Raw genomic sequence first — 24123 nt, forward strand, 5'->3', positions numbered from 1 at the left:
CAGAAACTTTTATCCAGTGCTGGTTCTTTTTCAGGCATGTGGTAGATCTATAACTGATACCATCAATATATTTGGGTTGTTTGTTCAGGGTGTATTATTGGGGTAATTGATTTATGGGTCACTTAATAGCAGAAGGAATAAGATGGTTAGGAGTGGTGACCTACTGGCATGGATAAAATCCAAATTGGAGTTGCTTTTTCCTTTTTGATATTGACCCTACGACATGCAGGTGGCTTAGACTGGGGCTTACCAAGTAATGAGGCCACTGCATCTTACCAAGGTCCATGCTATGTCATTGCTCTGCCCCAAGCCCCTATAATTACTCATTCCTAACCTTACTATGTAATCATAAAGTTTAAAGTTCCTCTGAGTGACTGAAGGGGGAATATCCTAATAAATAAAAAAATTAATAACTTAATTCTGATTGAGGATAGAGCCCAAATGGAGTCAGGGACGAGGCCAAAACAGTGAGGATACTTATAAAATGTATATCCTATTGGGATGGAAAGACAGTGTACTGGCTGCTAAAGGAACCTGTGGGCTACAGGCCGTCTAGTTTTTCAAATAGGGACCTGTGACCCCAAAACCACCACCTAGTGACAACGTATTTAATCCAGACTCGTGAAGTTAAGTAAGAAACTCAGTGGGTTCTCGTGTCCGTTTTGTAGGTGTGTTGAGGAATTGATCACACGTGGTAACTTTGCTACAGAGCAATGGGTTGTCTTATACTTTAGAACAGCTTCATGATATATTTGTAGCCTCCCCTGCCCCCCCCCCCACTAATTTTTTTCCAGTCTGAAACTTTAAGTGAAGTGTTTACAACGTCTTCTCCCAATGGAGAATTGTAGGGGTAGAGAGGTTAAGAAATCTGCCTGTATCTCCCAGACACAGCTTGTAGGTAGCAGAGCTGGGAGTTGAACACAGGCAGCCTGGCTCCTATGTCCATATTTTAATGCTCTTTTACACTGAGGAGTCTTAGAAACAAAAATGTTCTGGCACTACTCAGTGTAGGGGAGAATAATTGTGCATGTCTCAAGAGCCTCTAGAAGAACCACCATTTTAAAAATCTAGTCCCCACACCCCCCAAAAAAGTATATGTTCTTCGTAAGGAAAAGATTAAATGGGGTTCTGCATCCTCATTTGCAGAAGGCTGGAGAGATTTCCATTTGGGGTGGCTAAATTATCTCACCCCTGGGTGCCTATAAGAAACTTTCTTTTATCTGGTAAATTTATTAGGGAAACCTCTTTACCTGACAATGAACAATTGAGGCCTCGTTGCCCACAGAGGGCAGGATGGAAGAGAAGCAAGGCAGGGAGATAAAAGTCCCAGCATCAAATGGAAAGTCGTAGGAAGTGCAGGCCACGCAGGTCCCCGAGGCAGGCAAGTCCAGGGGAAATGACAAAGAAACCCAACTGCTGTCTTCAGCCGGAATGCGATGTAACAATGTGTATGTCTTTGTTTAGATACAGACATGGTCATAATTTACCTGTCAGCTGGCATTACATCAAAGGACTCTTCAGAAGAAGATAAAAAGGCCACTCTCCGTATCATCAATGAAGAAAATAGCTTTCTAAACAACTCTGTGATGATTCTCACCTATGCCCTCATGAACGGTCAGTCGTGTTTCGAGATTTTCTCAGATAAAAGTTCTCTGTAAGTGTATGCTGCTTTCAAAACTAAAAAGGACCCCTAATGGTGTGCTTGGATGAAGGCTGTAGGGAGAGAGGCAACTAAGCAGCCTCCTTCCCAAGCATGTCTTTCTCTACCTAATGTTGGTATTCAGGGCATGTGTTAAAATGTCCTTTCTCCTCATCTCTCTCTCTCTCTCTCTCTCTCTCTCCAGCCAACAGCTTATTTCTAAACCTTCTCCAGTTACATGGCTTTGCAGAGGATCCTGTGCAACTTTTTTTCCCCCACAGTTCCCCTTCATACTCTTGGATTTTAATACTGCATAGAGGTTACTAAGTTTTTTCACTGATTTAAGCTGCAGGAAGTTGAGGTACTGACCTAGATTCTTCTGCAAGACTGTGATTATCCCATTTCCCTGCAGAATCACTCTCCCCACCCCCCCATCCCTCCCCACCCGAAAGCCTCTTCAGGTACTTTCTCCTCCTCGGCTCTCTTGGCTGTATAATGGAGATAAGTATTATCTGCTTGACAAGGTTGTGAAGATTAGCCCTAATATGTATAGTACCAGGCCCTGGCAAGTACTCATTAAGATCGATTTGGGGGTGGGGGGGGTAAATCAGACATACGAAGGTGGGTGTTTAGTCAGTTGGCAGATCTGAAGAAATCCTTGCTATCTTGCCTTCTGCTCTCCCACCTATCCTCCAGTCTGACCACAGCTCAGTTTTCTAGACTCACTGCTAGGTCTGTCTCCTCACGTGCTTATGTTTTACTCTTCTACTTCAGGCCTCTTGTTCTCTGCTCAAAGTGACCATATGCTTTTGTTTTGAAGACGCCGTGTCTTGATCCAGCACCCCTTCCCACCTGTGGTCTTTTATTTCTCCTGTGCCGAGAATTACTTGGAGTTGTTTTTGTAAAAAGCAGACTCCTGGGCCCTGGCCGGTTGGCTCAGCGGTAGAGCGTCGGCCTAGCGTGCGGAGGACCCGGGTTCGATTCCCGGCCAGGGCACACAGGAGAAGCGCCCATTTGCTTCTCCACCCCTCCGCCGCGCTTTCCTCTCTGTCTCTCTCTTCCCCTCCCGCAGCCAAGGCTCCATTGGAGCAAAGATGGCCCGGGCGCTGGGGATGGCTCCTTGGCCTCTGCCTCAGGCGCTAGAGTGGCTCTGGTCGCAATATGGCGACGCCCAGGATGGGCAGAGCATCGCCCCCTGGTGGGCAGAGCGCCGCATGGTGGGCGTGCCGGGTGGATCCCGGTCGGGCGCATGCGGGAGTCTGTCTGACTGTCTCTCCCTGTTTCCAGCTTCAGAAAAATGGAAAAAAAAAAAGCAGACTCCTGGGCAATACCCTTAGATTTTTGTTCAGATCCTCTTAGATGGGTCCAGGAATCTGAGTTTTGGCCAGCGCGATTGTTTTCCATGTATTTTGTGGACTACACATGGAAGGTGTGTGGTCTAGAGGTTCCGAGTTCCCGTTTCCATTTATTAGCCCTGTGGCTTATTGCAAGTTATGTCATCTCTTTGGGCATTAGTTTTATCTGTAAAATGAAAACAATAAAATACACATATGGGATGCATTTAAAGTTCTTGCCCTGGCTGGTTGACTCAGAGGTAGAGCATCAGTCTGGCATGTGGAAGTCCCGGGTTCGATTCCCGGCCAGGGCACACAGGAGAAGCGGCCACCTGTTTTTCCACCCTTCCCCCTCCCCCTACTCTCTATCTGTCTCTTCCCCTCCCACAGCCAAGGCTCCATTGGAGCAAAGTTGTCCTGGGCACTGAGGATGGCTCCGTGGCCTCCACCTCAGGCGCTAGAATGGCTCTGGTTGCAACAGAGCAATGCCCCAGATGGGCAGAGCATTGCCCTCTGGTGGGCATGCCGGGTGGATCCTGGTTGGACGCAAGCAGGAGTCTGTCTGACTGCCTCCCCGCTTCTAACTTCGGAGAAATACAAAAATATTAAAAAATAAAGTTCCTGACACAGTGCCTGATAAATAACCAGTCCTCAAAGCTGGTTGCAGGAGTAAATGAAAGATTGTGTGATTTCCTGTCTCAGTGCAGCTCAGACACAGGGGTGCTCCTCTCCCACTCTGGTTCAGGGTGGCTCTCTGTTCAGTATCCTGTTCCCCTGCTGTGTTGGATGCCCTGCTGTATCCATGCTGCCTGTTAATACTGCAATAATGTGCTCACACATGTACTGTTGTGTCCTTCTCTCTCCACTTTTCACAAGAATATGAGCTTCCCGGACATGAACAATCTTTTACTTCTCCTTGTATTCTAAACACAGCCAAGGTGAGCAGGGATGGCCTGTTTTTGGCAGGGACACATACTTATCAGTGTTATCTCTGGGTGCCAGTCATTATTTTTCATATGGTATACCATCTTTCACTCTTAAGAGAAAGGAGAGGATAAAGAAAAGGAAGGGGGAGGAACATTTATTGATCCTACAATGTAATAGTGTACTGAGGTTTTAGAGGTATTATATAAAATCCCTGTCCTCAGGAAGCTTATAACTTAGTGAGAAAGATAGATAAGGCAGATAAATTCAACACAATAGTACAGGAGTAAGGAAACAAAAAAATGAAGCGATCGCTTCTTTTTTCCTTAGATGTGAAGGTCTACTCAGCAGATACTGAGTAAAGAAGCTTCCTTGCTATTGCCCATCTCTTCACTGGTCTTAGATCTCCTTACCATATCAGTCAGTCTTCAAATGAGGAAGCAGAACCACTCTGAAAATTTTGGTATAACAGATTTCTCAAAAGGATTACAGTGTGCAAAATTATAGGAAAAACTGGAAAAGTAAAGAAGAGTTAAGAATGGACAATTCCAAGTCTATTAATTAACCAGCTCTGGTATGGGGTGAACAAGTTGGAGCTTGTAGGGATATGTTGAAGCCAGAAACGTTGAATAACACTTAGGAGGTCTGGTGTCGAAGTCTGTGGGAGGTTATTGGCTCTTCATGGCTACTACCCTTGTGAAGTGAAGCCTCTGGAGTGGCCGGGGGATGCTTGTGGTGAGTAACCTAACAGCTGGGGAAGGACAATGAATCAGATCAGAGTGAGTGGGACAAACTAGGGCATTCTGGTCCCTCTGTGTCTGTCTCTCACCATCTCTCACTTCTCTTAAATCTCACAACAATTCACGTGTGACCACCTGTAATCAGGAAGCATAAAGGAAAGGGGATTCTGGGAAATGTAGTTTCCAGCATGACTGTATTGATGATAGATCCATCCAGCATACTTAACCAGGCTGCTACCCGACTGCCTGCCCTACATAACATTTCATGATAGAGTGACATTAAACTTCCAGTCTTTGATAGCCTTGCATCCCACACTGTTCTTTTTTAGCTAGTAGATGTTCCTGTTTATTATTTTTCTTTTACATTTTGAGAGAACCAAGCAGTACATGACAAAGCAAGCAAATGTATTTATTGCCTTGAGTTGTCTCCTTTTATCATTCACCTCTGGGAGCAGCTGAGCTTTCAAGGTGGCAAGGTCAGGGATCATGGATCAGTTACATTTTTTGTATTGTCTTTTACTCCGGAATGTGTACCACTCATCACCCCCATCTCAACTTTATGTCAAGAAAATAGAATAGTAATCTGGTTCTGACTTTCCTAAAGCATTGCATGGGTGAGGCAAAAGCCAAGTTATCAGAATACAGTATATTAAGAAAGAAATCATATCCATTAGATCCTGCTATGACTTTAGAAATAGACTTCCAAGGCTAGAAATGTATACACTCCCTATTTAAAAATTATATGTCACACAAGGTAGGTGACCCATGAACTCATCAGGTTTCTTTAATGACTAAATACTATAGTTCAGGAACATGAGACAACGCCTTTTTAAAACTCATTGGTAGAATCTCAGTAGTGATTGAAATTATTTGAATATATTTACAGTGGTACCCATATGGGATCAGTTACTAATCCTTTTGACTGTGTTCCAACAATAGCAAACCAGAATTTTTAAAAAGGTTTATTAAATTTAGTTTTGTGCTATAGATTACAGATGTTGTAGAACAATACATCCCAGTATGCCTAAATCTTTTACAAACTCTTAAAACCACCTAAACATAAAAAGTATACATTTAAGAAATCAAATCCAGCATTAACCTAACAATATCAACCATGAAAACATTTGTAATTAAAATGAACCTAAAGACACAGGGTTTGGAGGCCTCCTAAATGCAGTTATAATTCTTTCATTTAATTGCATGAGAGTTTGGCAAGTGTTTAATAGGCAAAGAGGTAAGAAATGAAATGGTAAACCTCTATCCTTTAAAAACCTTACAACTTCATCTACTAATTTAAATTAAATACAGACTTCTTAGTCATGACTTTTGCTTTCAAATATTAAATGCATAAAAATCATTTAAATATTACAATTAAACTTTTGGAGGGAGCATACCCTTGCTAAATGGGGCTTCCTTATTGACTCATGTGTTTTTCATCATTGCTTTTTGAAGAATCCCTTTGCCCTCTTGACTATTTGAGGAAAGGTTATACCTCAGGCTTTGTTCCTCAGCAAGAACTGGTCTCTGTGTCCTGAGTCCAGACTGTCTCTGCGGAGACCTCTTTAGTGGGGGGGGGGTCATCCTTTGGCAGAGGTTTTATAAGAGCTCAGCAATGTCCTTTTTAGATCTAAACGGCAGTGTTATTATAGAAACATACACCATTTTGCTTTACCTTGTCTTCCCTTGCCTTTCCATCTCAGATGGGGTGACTGGTTTGAAAGAGCTGGCTTTTCTGAGAGATCTGGCCGAACAGAACTCAGGGAAGTATGGTGTGCTGGACCGGACAGCCTTGCCCGTGATTAAGGGCAGCATGATGGTGCTGAACCAGCTGAGCAACCTGGAGACCACAGTCGGCAGGTTCTATACCAACCTTCCCAACCGGATGATTGATGAAGCTGTCTTCAGCCTCCCTTTCTCTGATGAGATGGGAGATGGTAAGTTTGGAGAAAACTTCCTGCTACAAGAGAGAGAAAAGAAATGGACTTGAGTCTACCAAGAGAGTAATTTTAAATGTTATTCTATACTTGCATGGGAGCGTTAGTGGGTCTGGGTAGACCAGGGAGTGGACATTTCTGTCTCTAGTTAGAGGGCTGCCTCGTCCCACTGTATCCCCATCCTGTTTCTTCTGCAACGCCCCAGCTCAGTCAACATAATGGGTAGGTGTATCTACTAGGGAGGCTTTGTGAGGATTCTCCAATACCCAAAAATTATTGAATTGAAACTAAAGAGTAACTTTGTATAACTGTTGGTAAATAAAGCTTAAAGGTGCTTAGGATTCAGCCTCACTGGCAAAGCAACATAGAGTAGTCAACAAACACAGGCCTGGCGTAAGAAAGGATTTCAGATCCTCCTCTGCAGCCAAGTTGTTGTCCTCGGTAACGTATTTAATCTTGTTAATTCCCATTTGGTCATCTGTTAAGAATGTACAGGTGGTAGCATCTTTCATGTGTTTAATTTTTGAGGTTATTAGGATTATAAGGTTTATTATAATGCCTGGCATTCCTCTCAATAATAATTACTGGTCTTGTTTTGTTTTTTATCTTTGTTATTGCTATTGTCATTATCATCCTAATGTCACAAGTTATCCATAATTTATTTACTGTATTTTTATTATTACTATTATTATCATCATCACCCTAATGTCACAAGTTGAGTGAAGTATTTCATCTTCACAAGATTAAATTTCTTGGTCTGTAAAATGGGGGGAAAAAGTTTCCCTCAAAGCAGTTGTGAAGATTAATTGCACTAATATTTGTAAAGCATCTAAGATAATAATGCCTGGCTAACAGTATGTGCTCAGTAAAAATATGACTTTTTTCTTTGCCTTCTCATATTCTTGCTTATTCTATTTCCCACATCCTTCCTTCTCTTCTTCCTCGACAGGAAAGATTGAAGAGCCAGTTAATTAATTACTAGCCAGACAGACACCATCACCACATAGGATTTTATTTTCATGTTCCATTATCAGTAGACTCATGAATGGAGAGATTCAGAGAAAACTCATGTATAAAAAGTAACAAACCTATAGAGAGTGTGTTTTCTAGAGTTAGGTAAACATGTTTTTTATATAAGAAAGAAATATGGTAACTACACCCTAATTTTTTTACTCCTTCTAACTCTGCAGGACCTACGGAGGTGTATAGAATACAAATGCCCACCTTTAGAAAAGGTCACTTCCTTTAATAGGGAAATGTCAAGCCTTAAATGCAAGTGGCCTATTCACTTAACCAACGTTTCTGAGTGCCAGCCAAGCCTGTGTCGGGCAGTGATGGACAAGACACATATATCACCCTTAACAAGTGATGAAAGACAAATCAATAAGCTTAGTTAATATCCAGCATCTCACATAGTTATACATTTTTTCTTGCAGTGGAAACTTGTATGTTTTCTCTTAGCAACTTTCAAATATACAATACGGTGTTGTTAACTCTGTTAGCATGTGGTACATTGTGGCCTCAAAACTTATGTCCCCTAAACTGGGCATAACTTTTCACAGAGTTTTGCAGTGTTATATCCACTTCCTCCTACCATGGGATGCATGTAATTGGCCTTGACAATCACAGCAACTCAGTAATACTTTCAATGGCCATCCTACACAATTCTCTATGTGGAAGCCCATTTTTTTGTGGAAACTCTTTAAGAGGAGCCAAAGCTCTTTACCATGTGTTTATAGAAGGCTGTCTTTCTGATATGCTGCTAAGGCAAGAGGAAGGTGGAGAGAAGCTGTTCATCTTTTTGTATTGAGTTTCATTTAGAGCCATAAGATTGTAGAGTTGTTTGGGGTCCTAGAGATCATTTTGTCTCAGCTCCTCACTAACACATGAAAAGTCTCGTTCACAGCGTGGCACAGTTTAACCCCACACGTATTAGAACTGGGAGGAAAGTACAGCTTTTCTCGTGCCCAGGGCCGTGCTTGCCCCACTGTTCATGCTTTCCCATACGTTTTCATCCCCTTTGCTTTTCTCTCTCCCTAAGTATCCTGTTGTGTTTTTTTGTATGGCCTGTGAGCCAGAAATAGTTTTTATATTTTTAAAGGTTTGTTTAAAAAAGTTAAAAAGTGGCCTCTGGCCGGTTAGCTCAGTAGTAGAGTATTGGCCCGTCATGTGGATGTCCCAGGTTCAGTTCCTAGTCAGGGAACAGAGGACAAGTGACCATCTGCTTCTCCTCCCCTCCCCCTTCTTGCTCTCTCTCTCTTCTCCTCCTACAGTCATGGCTCAATTGATTCGAGCGCATCACCCCAGGCACTGAGGATGGCTCCATGGAGCCTCCACCTCAGGTGCTAAAAACAGATTGGTTACAAGCATGGCCCCAGACGGGCAGAGGATCATCGGCCCCAGACAGGGGTTGCCAGGTAGATTTCAGTCAGGGCACATGCAAGAGTCTCTCTCTCTCTCCCCTCCTCTCACTTAGAAAAGAAGAAAAAAATAAAAAGTAAAAAAGTAAAAGAAAAAAGTGTATATAACAGAAAGTATATAGCCCACAAAGCCCAAAATATTTACTATCGGTTTCCTTACATAAAAGTTTGTAAATTTCTGGCCCAGGTGACAAGAAATATGTTCTTTGAGAGGCTTACTGCCCTCTTTAGCTACTCAGAGTTCTAGGTGGTCAGATCTGTACATTCCAAAGTTTTTGTATTTATCTTTCTGTTTTTTGGATAGGATAATATTAATGAAACATAGTACCTTGTAAGCATTCTTTTATCCATTAGATTTTTTTCATCTACCAACCCCTAGAAATAAGTACAAACTTTAAACAGGTGTGAAAAATCAAACCTCAAAGAAGTCATGCCCACTGAGATGTGTGTGGTACAGAAGGTGTACGGTTGGGTAAAACCCAAACCTTTAGGTACCCTGTCCAATGGTCTTTCCAGTTCAGCTGAATTTCCCTGCTCCAGGAAGTTGAATGATGGATTAGGTGCTGATGATGATTTGCAGTGATCTGGAAAGTCATGTCCTTTAAGGTGAAAAATAGTGGAATATGTACAGATTGCCTCCATTTAACTGAGATATTTGAACCCCCAAAAGACTATTTCCCTTGTACTATCACTAATTTAGGCTGAATGCAAAGACAGTGGTGATTACTAGGTCACACAAGAAACCTTTCTTGCCAGCAAAATTGAGGTGGCTGATATTACCCTTCAGTTTTTTTGTTGTTTGTTTGTTTTGCTTATATTAGCCTTTATGATAGACTAGAGCACAGCTCCAGTCTTTGTCCTTCTCTGCTAGTCTTTGGATTTTTTTTTTTAACCCATAGGTTTGATAATGACTGTGAGTAAACCCTGTTATTTTGGAAATCTACTTCTGGGAATTGTAGGTGTGGACGTGAACCTGGCTTACATCCTTGAAGATGTGACGTATTACCAAGACTCTTTGGCTTCCTATACTTTTCTCATAGATGACAAAGGTAATCTGCTAAAAATGAATGATGGGAAAGTGTCATTTCTTTAGCAACCTGGAAAAAAAAATCTGGAGGAATTCTGATCCTAACAATGTAGAAAATGATAGTATTTACACAAACACAGTGTGACTAGGACTGCTATTTATAGTAGAACACCATAAAGGTGGCAGAGTGAATCTGAAAATTGTGCGTTTATTCCTATATTGTGTTGAGAGATAGGTAACAGTTATTTGTAACATCAGGAAATTAGAGTTGAGGATTAAATGACACATAGAATGTGACCCTTTGGATTGATTTTTTTTTTTTTTGGTCTGTACTGTTATCTTTGGATTTACTGGCATTAAGGTTTATACGGTAGATAAGAACATTGCATAAAACGAAGACCAAATGACTAGTACCTCCGAAATATTATTGATTAGACAGATGTTCAATAATTTAAGACACCTTTCTACACTTCGGGAGTTTTTTGCAAGAACCCATAAAACATGTTCAGTTTTTACTGGACGGTGTGTTCCATACTGAGAAGCTGGGTGTTGGGCAGCCGTCCCAGAGTATTCCACATTTCAGGCCTGTGATAGGCATCACTTCGTTAGATTCACTAAACTCTGCAGCATGTTTTCCATAGCCTGTATTTTTGTCTTCTTATTTCAGGGTACACACTTATGCATCCATCTCTTACTAGGCCGTATTTACTATCAGAACCCCCTCTTCATACTGACATCATTCATTATGAAAATATCCCAAAATTTGAGTTGGTTCGGCAAAATATTCTAAGGTAAGGAAAAGGTGAGGGTCATAGTATTTTGTTTTCCTCTAATAGGATCGTTTGCGGTCAGATATGAGTGTTTGTTACAGAATATCAAGGAAGGATATAAATTATTTTAATGTTATCAAAAGTAGACTCGGTAATTTTTTTTCCTAAGAATAATAGCCAAAAATATGTTTACTTTGAATAACAGGTAAGGTCTTTTAGAGCTATTATTTTGGAGAAATGTCTTATAAATCAAATCCTGTGTTTACATTGCTAGTAATTGCAAAATCAGATATAAGTTATCTCATTTTAAAAAGAATACTCCCATTGTACCAAATTGAAAAATTTTGGCAAAATAAAAGGTTAAGCTGAGGACCAGCTCTCTTAACATGCCAAAAAATATTTGCTTGGCAAGGTAGTGTCCATTCCAAGTTGACAGCACAATCATATACATTTTCTCTTGAAATAAAGAACAGATTGGATTTTTTCCAGCTATGATACATTGTTTTGGCAGATGGTAACCTATAGAGTGTGTCTTTGTGCTTATTGGTTATAAAGTAATAAGTGAGTGACTGAGACAATGTAGTTTCTGGAATGAATTAGAATTGTGGGAGGGTACAGGGATCAAAAGTAAAGAATATTTTCAGTGCAGAGCTGACATCATGCTTTTACAAAATTGAAAACTTCACGTTATCGCTTTCAAAAGTGATACGCTTCGTTGTTTTTCAAAATCAGGAGGTGGTCATTGACTCACAGCTTCTCCCCAGCCTTTAATTAAGTGCTTAATTTTATCTTTCGCCTGAAATATTTCATTCTGTTTGCCAATGCAGTCTCCCACTGGGCAGCCAGATTATCGCAGTGCCTGTGAACTCATCCCTGTCCTGGCACATAAACAAGCTGAGAGAAACGGGGAAGGAGGCCTACAACGTCAGCTATGCCTGGAAGATGGTGAGAGGGCGGTGCCCGAGCCTGAGCAGCTGTGGGGGCAGCAGAGCCCTTGGGGCTGGGATTCTAGGGACTGTAGGTCGGATAACATTGCCGATGTTCTACAGTGGTTGGGAAGAGGTGATGCTTCAGATGTTTTATAGCTTTTTTTTTTTAAAACCAGCTATGGTTCATGATGAATAAATTAAAGCATATAAAAGGATATAAAGTAGACAGTAAACTATGCCCTTCCCTTCCCCTGGTTTTGACCTCTCATTCCCCAGAAATAACCACTTTAGTCAATTTCCAAAAGATGTTTATCCACACACAGGCATGTGTGTGTGTGTTCACGTGCATGCTTGTATGTTCACGTGCATGCTACAATGCACGTTTAATAGCTACATAGTATTATATAGATAGAGCAAATTTCTTTTTTAAATTTTTATAATTTTCACTTCTTAGGTTGTTTTGTTTTGGTGACACTGGTGAATAAAATTACAGGTTTCAGGTGTACAGTTCTATAATACATCATCTGTGTATCTATAGTGTATGCGCCAACCTAAGTCAGGTCTTCTTTGGTCAGCAGTTATCCCCCCTTTACTCTCTTCTATGCCCCCCTTTCCCTCTGGTAATCATCATTCTGTTGTCTGTGTCTATGAGTTGATTTGGGCGGAATTGTTTTTGTTTTGGGTTCTTTTGATTAACGCTTTGACCTTTCCACCCAGCTCCATAACCGCTATCCCCATGACCATTGTCAGTCTGTTCTTTATCTGTGAGTCTGTTTGGTTAGGTTTTTTATTAGATTTCACATATGAGTGAAATCATGTGGTACATGTCTTTCTCTGACTGACCTATTTCATTTAGCATAATGCTCTCCAGGTCTATCCATTCTGTAAGGGTAAGATCTTCTTTTTTACAGCTGAGGAGTATTCCGCTGTGTAAATGTACTACAGCTTTTTTCCACTTATCAACTGGTGGACACTTGGACTGCTTTCAAATTTTGGGTATTGTAAATAACACTGCAGTGAACATAGGGGTACACATACTCTTTTGAATTAGTGTTTTGTGTTTCTACAGATACATTCGCAGAAGTGGAATCTCTGGGTCATAGGGCAGTTCCTTTTTTAATTTTTTGAGGTAACTTCACACTGCTTTCCACGGTGGCTGAACCAAACTGAATTCCCATCAACAGTGCATGAGGGTTACCTGTTCTCTGCTTCCTTGCCAACACTTCTCTTTTTGTTGTTTTATTGATGAAAGCCATTCCGACAGGTGTGACATGATATTGTGATTTTAATTTGCATTTCTCTGATGATTAGTGACACTGAGCATCTTTTCATATGTCTATTGGCCATCTGTATGTCCTCTTAGAAAAGTGTCTGTTCAGGTCCTTTGCTTTTTTTTTTTAGTCGAAAAAAAAAATTTTTTGGTGTTGAGTTTTACCTTTTTTTTTTTTTGTAAATTTTGGATATTAACCCCTTATCAGTTATATATCATTGGCAAATATGTTTTCTCTTTCAGTGGGTTCTCTTTTCATTTTGTTGATTGTTTCCTTTGCTATGCAAAACTCTTTTAGTCTGAAGTAGTCCCTTTTTTTTTAAAATTTTGTTTCCCTTGCCTGAGGTGGTATATAAGAAAAAATATTGCTATGAGAAATGTCTAAGATTTTACTGCCTATGTTTTCTTCTAGTATTTTTATGGTTTTGAGTCTAATATTTAAGTCTTTAATCCATTTTAAGTTTATATTCTTGTGTATGGTGTAAGAAGGTGATGTAGTTTCATGTTTTTGCATGTATCTGTCTAATTTTCCCCAGCACCATTTATTGAATAGACTGTCTTTATCCCACTGTATGTTTTTGCCTCCTTTGTCAAATATTAATTGACTATAATTGATTTCTGGGCTCTTTATTCTGTTCCATTAATCTATATGTCTGTTTTTATGCCAGTACCATACTGTTTTGATTACTATAAGGTTGTAGTGTTTGATATCAGGTAACATGATACCTCCAAGTTTGTTCTTCTTTCTCAAGATGTCTGTGGCTATTCAGGGTCTTTTGTGGTTCCATATACATTTTGGAAAATTTGCTCTAGTTCTCTGAAATACACCAAAATACTATTGGTATCTTGATAGGAATTGCTTTGAATCTATAGATTGCTTTGTGTAGTATAGACATTTTAATGATGTTAATTCTTCCTATCCATGAACATGATACAGTATATGATTCCAGTTGTTTGTATTTTATTTTGTTTCTTCAATGTCTTATAATGTTCCATGTACAGCTCTTTTACATACTTGATTACATTTATTCCTAGGTATTTTATTACATCAGTTCTAGTAGATATTTGGTGGACTCTTTAGGGTTCTCTAAATACAGTATTATGTTATCTGCAAATAATGAATTTTACTTCTTCCTTTCTGGTGTGGATGCCTTTTATTTATTTTTTTCTTTTCTGATTTCTGTTGGTAGGACTATGTTGAATAAGAGTGGTGAAAGCAGGCATCCCTGACTTGTTCCTGAGTTAAGAGAAACGCTTATAGTATTTGCCCATTAAATATGATGTTGGGACCCTGGCTGGTTTGCTCCGTGGGTAGAGCTTCACCCCAGCATTTGGACATTCTGGCTTCTATTCCCAGTGAGGGCACACAAGAGAAGCAACCATCTGCGCCTCTTCCCCTTCTTTCCCTCTTCCCCACTTACAGCCAATCTGAGCATCTACCCCAGGTGCTGAGGATAGCTCAGTTGGGTCCAGTGCATCAGCTTCAGGAGCTAAAAATAGCTTGGTTGATTCAAGCATCAGCCCAAGACAACAGTTGCTGGGTAGAACCTGGTTGGGGCACATGCAGGAGTCTATCTCCCCTCCTCTCACTTAAAAAAATAAGACTATGATATTGGCTATGGGTTTGTCATATATGGCCTTTATTACATTGAGACATGTTCTCTCTATCCCTACTTTGCTGAGAGTTTTTATCAAATGATTCTGGGTTTTATCAAATGCTTTTTCTGCATCTGTTGATATGAGCATATGGTTTTTACCCTTCATTTTGTTTATGTGATGTATCACGTTTATTGATTTCTAGATATTCTACTTACTCTGCATCCTCAGAGTAAATCTCACTTGATCATGATGTATTACCTTTATAATGTATTGCTTTGTAATGTATTGCTGGATATTTTCCTATAATTTTCTTTCTTGTTAGTGTCTTTTTCTGGCTTTGTAATCAGAATAATGCTGGCCTCAAAAATGAGCTTGGGAATCTTCCCTCCTCTTGAATCTTTTGAAATAGTTTAAGAAGGATAAGTGTTAGTCATTCTTTTGGTGAAATTTACCTATGAAGCCTTCTGGTGCAGGACTTTTGTTTTTTGGGAGTTTTTTTTTATTATTATTACTGCTTCAGTTTCACTAATTGAAATCTCTCTGTCCAGATTCTCTGATTCTTCCTGATTGAGTTTTGGAAGATTGTATGCTTTTGGTCCATCCATTTTGTAGATGGACCAAATTTTTTTAACAGTCTTTTATTAGTACACATATAGATTACATCCAGTTAGTTCTTATCATTAAAAAAAACCAACGTTTTTTATTGATTAATTTTAGAGAGAGGAAGGAAGAGAGGAAGACAAAAACATAGATCTGTTCCTGTGTGTACCCTGACCAGGGATCAAACTGGCAATCTTTGCACTTCAGGACAAAGCTCTATCCAACAGGATTATCTGGCTAGGGCAGGGTTTTTTTATCATTTTAAACTCAGATTGTAGAAATTGGGACTATACAAAAGAGATATGAAAGCATAAATTTCCTCTTCATACATATTCTAAGGAAAAGAAACTTTCACATTAGAATTTGAATAATTCAGATTCACCAGAAATGGCTAGGCAGTTAAGCCATAATTTGTGGTACCCACCTCAACTTGTTTTACTAACCTCATTCAAATCGTTGCCCATAAAGGAATAGAACCTAACACACACTGTCCATATCACTTACATTTCTGTGCTTCCCTTCCTCTACCGAGCATATCATACATGCTGTTCTGGGGTCCTTGGGTATTGGAATTGACCAAAAGAAGAGTGGACTTTCAATTTTATTGTCAAATTTATTCACTAAATTTCAAATGCAGACATACTTGAGATTCCCTTGGATAGCCATATCTTGTGTGTAACTTATTGACTCCAAATGGTCCATTTATTCATCCCTTGAAGAACTTCTTATTGAATATTGATTATGAACTAAGAAGAATAAAGAAGGATGATGTTTTCTGTGCCTTCATAGAGCATCCAGCCTACTGGTGGATGCAGACAATTAAACAGCTTCATACAGTGTCTTTGTCCGGCACGGGAATCACAAGCATTAGAAGTAGCCAACATGGTTTAGACATGACTTTTCTCTGGCCTTCTTGATCAGTTCTTAGAATGTTATTATGGCAACAGCAGTTACTACAATGGGAAAAAAAAGCAAACAAAATAAATAAAACTTTTTGAGAAATTTACATTTATAAGGCCAATTCTATTAATATTTTATTGTTTGATAGTACAGATCTGAGAAAGATCTAAATCTTTTTGAAATTATAAGTCAGCTCAGTTTCAGAACTTTTTTTTGAGAATGATTGGACCATCTGCCCTAATTTTTTAATATTTATACAGTTTTTAAATAAAGATGAAATGCTTAATTTTTACATCAGAAAGGTTGAGCCAGACACCAAGAATACTTGATTGAAAAATGCTTTTATATTTAAGGTTAGAGATTGGTTACCTCCAGTATTTCCTGATTGACATTAACTCAGTTACATCCTGGGAAAATATCTACCTTAATATGTGTTGACATTAAAAGAGAAAGAAGGAAATTTAGGCATTTTTGAGACCTTTTTTGTCCAGTAAATAAACACAATGTTGACAATTTTGGAAAGAAGTATTATCTTGTTAAGACAGTTTTTATTTTCAATGATACTGGTAAATTCAGGCTTTTCTGCTTCACCAAGTGGGTATAATCATGTAATCACTTCAGGTAGAAGCATTAGCTTTTTCAGAGTTCTGAAATTGTTGAGAACATCACTATTAAGTGATAAGAGGTAATAAATAATGAGGTTGGAGTTAAAAAGGCTATCTTGGGTAAATAGTTTTAATCTCTCTTGAGTTACTTTAGGGGAAGGGGCATAGGTACTTATCTTGTCCTCAGGAATAAAATGGACTCCTCTATTGGATATAATCCAAATAGACTTACTATGCTAAGACTAGTTGATTAAACTGCTTAGCATCCATACATGTAGCAGGTATTGATGGATTATTTCACTGAATTAATTTAAACATAATGTGAGAGATTATGTTAGGAGCATGAAGAGATTACTACTCTGTCACTGTGTAACCCGAGTCTACATCCTTGAGCATTTGAGGAGGCTGCATTCTATGAAGAAAGAAGTATAGGCTTTCAGAAGGCATTACGATATACCTGTGTTACATGGCCATGGCTCACTTCAAAACATGAATTCCATGGGCAGTCAGTGAAAAAAACTGCTCCCCAGTCATGGGGAGCCCTTCTAGACACATTATGGTCCTGAATGCAGGGACTATATTTTTCAGATAAGTACACAATAGAAAGATCTTTACTGAAATCGGTTTTCCTTTTTATATAACTAAGAACTATTTATAAACCTCAGTATTTATAAAGTGTTCTAGGTTAGCGTAGTTTTTAATTTTTAATCATAATTGACATACATTATTATATTTGTGTCAGGTGTAACAACATAGTAATTAGACATTTATAAATCTTATGAGCCAGTAGGTCCAGGACTTGGAGTAACTTCTTATTTTTCTCTTATGGAATGTACACAATCACAAAATTATATTCTGGTCACTCTGGTAAAGTTTTTATCTTTGGGTTCCTTGGAACATTTAGCACAGGAAACAAACTCAAAGGATAACTCAGTGAGAAGGGAAGAGGGGAAATAGTAAATGCCACTTTGGAACACCCTGTCATTTTCTAATTTGGTGGGTGGAGGAAGAGGATTAAATTTGCTAATCTAATTGAGTACCCTTGGCAGCAGTACTTGAAAGCAATTCCAGGAAGATGCAAATTTCAGAGTGTTTAAAAAGAATCTGCTGCCATCCTCATAAACCTTAAATTACACTTAACTCTAACCTGCCTAGTTAAATTTTCCTCCTGGATCATTAAATAAATCCTCTGAGCTGCTTTAGCTGGTTAACACTCATTTCATTTATTTACAAACTATCTTTGGAATAGATTCTGTTCATTTCCTAATATAATGCTTTAAGTCGTTTGGCTCTCCTGTGTTTTCAGTCAGGGAACTAGAAATAAATAGCTCGCCTTGGCTTTTGACACTTTGATAGACATCTTCTCCACCAAATTCTGTGCAAGCATTCATTTGTAGGAGCAGCGTGAGTTTGAAAGTACTCCCACACATGAGCTTAACAGTTTAGGCTAAGCTACAGCACACTGCTTACCCTGGTCTGAAGTGACGAGCAGGAAAGCCACAGGATTTGTATGTGTCATGGTTTGGAGATCCTGGTTGTCTCCAACCAAGAAAAGAGGAACTTGAGAGTAGAATGAATAAACCAGGTTCTGTATGAGCTGTCTATGTGGATTCAAAATTTGTTTTTAAACTAGATGTAGTTCTTGAAACACTCATTGCAAAACCAGCTATTTTAAAATGCATTTCAGACCCCGTCAGAAATAACGGTTCTGCTCTCATACCACATTCCGGTTTAAATACGCACAAGAGGGCTGGGTGGGTCACTGTTTCAAAGAGGCTAGATAATTCCTCATTAGCTCCATGATTTTCTGGAACATACATTCATTTTCCTCTATCAGGAAGGATACTAGAGAACATAAAATGTAATATTTTGCCAGAGATATTGTCTGTTACCCCACCTTCATGTATTTCATTCACTCACTCAAATATTTTTCGAAGACATCCAGTGTAGACTAGGGTAGAGTCACCACTGTTCCCAGGAGCCTTCACTTTTTTGTATTAGAAATTCTTTATTAATGTTTTCCAGGTGCAAGACACTTCCTTTATTCTCTGTATTGTGGTGATACAACCAGAAATACCTGTCAAACAACTGAAGAACCTCAACACTGTCCCCAGCAGCAAGCTGTTGTACCACCGGCTGGACCTCCTGGGCCAGCCTAGCGCTTGCCTCCACTTCAAACAGCTGGCCACGCTAGGTAAAGTCTTTCATTTTCAGCCTTCCTTGTGATCTTACTCATAACAGCTCACCATAAATATCAGTTTGAATTAAAAAAAAATTTGCACACCTGCATTGCCAGCTTTGGGGTTCCAGATGTGCAAACAGTTTGAGGCCTTGCCCTGGATCGGGCTCTCCAGCAGACACCGAGATGAGCACTTCTGTGTTGATGATTCATTAAGGATGGGCTCTCGGAAGAAGCCAGCACCCAAATATGGGAAACAGAGTAGGCAAGGAGGAGAAAGCAAGCAAAAGCTTAATTTTAGGTAAATTTCCAGCCTCAGCCTCAGCCTCAGCCTGTAGGGCAGTGGTCCCCAACCTTTTTTGGGCCACGGACCGGTTTAATGTCAGAAAATATTTTCACGGACCAGCCTTTAGGGTGGGATGGATAAATGCACAAAATAAAATTATGTGACCAGCATAAGAACTGTGGTATTTTTAAATATAATTGTCGAACTTACGAGACAAGCATCAAGAGTGAGTCTTAGACAGATGTAACAGAGGGAATCTGGTCATTTTTTAAAAATAAAACATCATTCAGACTTAAATATAAATAAAACAGAAATAATGTAAGTTATTTATTCTTTCTCTGCGGACCAGTACCAAATGGCCCACGGACCGATACCAGTCCGCAGCCAGGGGTTGGGAACCACTGCTGTAGGGGGTCTTTGGAGTATAAATTATACTGCAGAGTTTGCCCAGACTCCAGGACATATTCCATAGTCACTTTTAGCTTCCTGCTAGTGCTGGCAAACAGGTTTTAGTAGCTCAAAGGCAGCCCATTAAAGAGAGTCACAGATTCGACCTATTAGAGTCAAGTACCCAGATATGGGGATCGAGGGTATAGGGTAGGAGGTGGGAAAATAGTACAAGGAGTCCCAACTTAGCATACGTATAGCATCTATATGGCATAGCTGTATCTGCCTCAGGTCCCTGTCTGCCAAAGACCCTAGGAAATAGACAAGTAATTCAAAGAAAGCACAAGGGAATTTGTATTTACATGCCAGATACTGTACATTCATCACCTGCATTGACCTACTTTTGATGAGGACATTTGAGTTTATTGGGAATACTTACTGTTCCCAAGGTAAGACAGAAAACAGCAAGGCTGAGGTGTGACTCATGCCCCTCCTGGATATAATGCCACCTCTTGTATTACGTGCTGCCTTGGGTCAGACCCAAGCTAGGCATTTGTGGTGTGTTACTGATACAACACAGGAGACTCACAGTACTATAAAATAGGTATTGTCACCTTCGCCGCTGAAATACTTGGGCTTTGAAAAGCATAGCCGAGGGCCCTGTCCAGGTAGCTCTCAGTTGGTTAGAAGTTCCAGGGGTCTTCAAACTTTTTATAAAAACCACCCACTTTTGCAGTGCTGGTCAACCTGGTTCCTACTGTGCAACCAAACAGCGCTGGGATTGGCCCACCATGAAAGCTGGACCGCCCACTAGTGGGCGGTAGGGACCAGGTTGACCAGCACTGCAAAAGTGGGCGGTTTTTATAAAAAGTTTGATGACCCCTGCAAGGTTGCAGGTCTGATCCCAGTCGGGGCACATACAATAATCAACCAGTGAGTGCATAAATAAGTGGAACAACAAATCAGTGTTTCTCTCTTTCTCCCTTCCTCTCTTTCTCTAAAATCAATTAAAAATAAAACAAGTCTCCTGCCCCAAAGGAGCCAAATGCTCTTTAAAAAAACCCAAAAAACAAAAACCCATAACTAAGAATCATTAAACAGCCAGCAAACTGAGCAGAGCCGGCACAGGTGGAAAGACGATCAAGGATAGAAGCCTCTTGGGTTCCTTGTTTAAATTGCATCCTACAGAGTTTCTGTCTAGATAGGAGCTCAGGAGGGCAGAGCAGACTAAGTAGTCTCCTCTAGGACACATTCCAGCAGGATAGACAACTTGGAGAGGGTCAGGGATGTCAGTCAGGAAAGGTTGGAGTTTACATTTGCTCGTTTGTTTGAATTTAAGTTTTGTCTTTTGTTTGTATGTATGCCCTTTGATTTGCATTTTAAAGAAATCCTTACTGATTCAGCTCAGATGTGCCCGATTCTCTTCCATGCTATGGGAGCAGGTTAAGTGATACTGCTGGGGATATGTGGTCACTGTTTTGAAATTTGAGACAGTGGACAGTGAAGTACAGCAGTTTTTCTAGATGAGTAACAAGCTCAAGCCTAGAGGTTTTACTCCCTTTGGATAGCCCCTCACTGCTGCAATGTCCAGTATGGTAGCCCCAAGCTTCTGTGGCCTTTGAGCACTTGACATGCAGCTAACCCAAGATTTACTGTAAGTGTTAAGATACTTAGCTATTTATATTGGTTACATGTTAAAGTGATAATGTTTTGGATATATTGGGTTCCATATAATATACAATAAAATTATTTAACCTATTTGTTTTTACTTTTCTTAACATGCTATTGGAAAATTTATATTACATTTAGGGATTGCCTTGCACAGCATTTCAGTTGCCCAGTGCTGCAACAGAGATGCTCAGAGAGTGAAAAGTTTATTGACTCCAATACTTTATGTAAGGCTAATGGACAGGTCCTACAGTACACAGACAGACCTGAAGGCAATGGTTGATTTTCCCTGGGTGCTCTTACCACCCAACTTCTCCTTGGCAGTATAACCCACCCCCCACCCCCACCCCTCTGCTAGGACAATGCGGAGGGTTGAGAGTAGTTTAGTATTAGTGATAATAAAAGAGAAGCAAGATAATTAAAATGCAATAAAAAGAGAATGGCAAATAAATGGTTTCCATTCAATTTCCCTTCTGGTGGAGATTTTCAGGCAATGAGTTAATTACACAACAGAGCTCCCTTCAGGAGAGCTGAAGGAGGGACATTGTCTATCTTGCTTAACTAAGATGTAAAGAAGAACTTTTTAGAGTATGTAATCCATTGCAGTTAAATACATATGTGTGTATACAAGTATCGGTGTCTACCTCCTAGACATACTGCCTTGGGTCCTCTCTCATGCTTGGATCTTTCCCTCGAGTCAGCTTACGCAGCAAGCTTTTATAACATGCCCAGTCTCTGTCACTACACGAAAATCCTGCTTCCCCAGGTGTTTCTCCTCCTTACCTCACACTCTTCTCTTTTATCTGTGAAATATTGTGTTGCCTTTTGACATTTCTTATATTATTGCATTATTCTTATAGTATTGTTTTCTCTCTCCCCCTCTCTCTCTCTCTCTCTCTCCCCCTCCCCATCTCTCCCCAATTCCTTGTCTCTCCAGCTGGGTCCTAAGGTCTTTGAGTTCAGGGACAGTCCTCTTTCTCTGGCACACCCCTGCACAGAAGGCCCTGAGAGCACAAGCATGTGAACCCACAACATGCTGCTAGGCAACCTAATCTCTATAAGCCTCTGGTTGTCTCCTTGATCTGAACAGAACAGTCTCCCAGGCTGCCCCTTGCTGAGAGCATGAGACTTACTGAGACATAGAATTTCTAGAAGCAATATCTTCTGGTAATAGTAGTCTACATAATTCGGACCCGTCCTACTGAAGACAACTAAAACTCCTGAATGGCCACTTTAAAAAAAAGAAAAGGAAAGAAAGAAGTCTTTTTTTTTTTTTACAGAGACAGAGAGAGAGTCAGAGAGAAGGATAGATAGGGACAGACAGACAGGAACGGAGAGAGATGAGAAGCATCAATCATCAGTTTTTCGTTGCGATACCTTAGTTGTTCATTGATTGCTTTCTCATATGTGCCTTGACCGTGAGCCTTCAGCAGACCAAGTGACCCCTTGCTGGAGCCAGCGACCTTGGGTCCAAGCTGGTGAGCTTTTTGTTCAAACCAGATGAGCCTGCGCTCAAGCTGGTGACCTCAGAGTCTCAAACCTGGGTCCTCCACATCCCAGTCTGATGCTGTATCCACTGCGCCACCGCCTGGTCAGGCGAAAGAAATCTTGAAAAGCTTCAATGAACTGCCATGATAGTTAGGTACAGGGTCAAAGTCTAGGACAATCTAAGAACTCAGAGAAGAATATCAACACTTTAAAGCAGGGGCCCCATACTACGGCCCGCGGGCTGCATGTGGCCTCCTGAGGCCATTTATCTGGCCCCCACCGCACTTCTGGAAGGGGCACCTCTTTCATTGGTGGTCAGTGAGAGGAGCATAGTTCTCAGTGAAATATTGGTCAGTTTGTTGATTTAAATTTACTTGTTCTTTATTTTAAATATTGTATTTGTTCCCGTTTTGTTTTTTTACTTTAAAATAAGATATGTGCAGTGTGCATAGGGATTTGTTCATAGTTTTTTTTATAGTCCGGCCCTCCAACGGTCTGAGGGACAGTGAACTGGCCCTCTGTGTAAAAAGTTTGGGGACCCCTGCTTTAAAGCCTCTTCTACAGTGCACATATTTATCAACCTAGGAGAAACAACTGGGAAATTAAACTTGTCTTTAAGTAGCTTGAGGCTAAGGACAGGCAAAAATCAAACCCAATGTCCCCAGGTTGTGGAGGCTAATAAATAAACCACTCCTTTCTGTCCCCACACACACATGCTTTTAGCAGAGGTCTTAGTGGACTACATATTGAGTGTAAGAGCAATTTGAAACGAAATCAAGGCCCTGGTCAATTGGCTCAGTGGTAGAGCGTTGGCCCTGTGTGTGGATGTCCCAGGTTCAGTTCCCAGTGAGGACACACGGGAGAAGCGACCATCTGCTTCTCCACCCCTCCCCCTTACCTTCTCTCTCTTTCTCTTTCCTCCTCTCACACAGCCATGGCTCAATTGGTTCCAGCGCATTGGCCCTGGGCACTGAGGATGGCTCCATGGAGCCTCCGCCTCAGGTGCTAAAAAATAGCTTGTGAGCATGGCCCCAGATGTTGCTGGGTGTTGCTGGGTAGATACCGGTCGGGGCGCATGCAGGAGTCTGTCTCTCTATCTCCGTCCTCTCATTTGGAAAAGAAAAAATAAAAAATACATTAAAAAATTTTTTTTAAATAAACTATATCAGTCTTGGGATGCCTATCATCTGAATAAGGAACCTCAGAGGTTTAACCAGTCATGGACTAGCAGAATACCAGAGTCCCACCATGCATCACTGAGACCAGTGTCCAGTCTCCTTCTGGGAACTGTTCCATTTTACCACCCTGCCTTATCTGGGAGTGTGTCTCCTGGGAGAAGCAAATGGCAGTCCTCTCTGGAGGGAGGTATTTCCATCCTGTTAGGCCTCAACTATTCTTACTAATTTGTTTTTTAAAGTACCATG

The 24123-nt window shown here is 40.4% G+C and overlaps 1 protein-coding gene across 1 annotated transcript in view; it reads left to right on the top strand.

Annotated features, from left to right (window-relative positions):
- The window catches only part of CACHD1 (cache domain containing 1), a 269698-nt gene that overhangs the window by 206815 nt on the left and 38760 nt on the right, over window positions 1-24123 (top strand). Inside the window, exons 8-13 of the mRNA XM_066376473.1 lie at window positions 1465-1614; window positions 6338-6571; window positions 9891-10040; window positions 10686-10809; window positions 11616-11733; window positions 18717-18885. Coding sequence (XP_066232570.1) covers window positions 1465-1614; window positions 6338-6571; window positions 9891-10040; window positions 10686-10809; window positions 11616-11733; window positions 18717-18885 — 945 coding nt within the window. The remainder of the gene's footprint in view (window positions 1-1464; window positions 1615-6337; window positions 6572-9890; window positions 10041-10685; window positions 10810-11615; window positions 11734-18716; window positions 18886-24123) is intronic.

The sequence above is a fragment of the Saccopteryx leptura genome, chromosome 3, assembly GCF_036850995.1.
Source record: "Saccopteryx leptura isolate mSacLep1 chromosome 3, mSacLep1_pri_phased_curated, whole genome shotgun sequence".
Taxonomy (NCBI): Eukaryota; Metazoa; Chordata; class Mammalia; order Chiroptera; family Emballonuridae; genus Saccopteryx; species Saccopteryx leptura.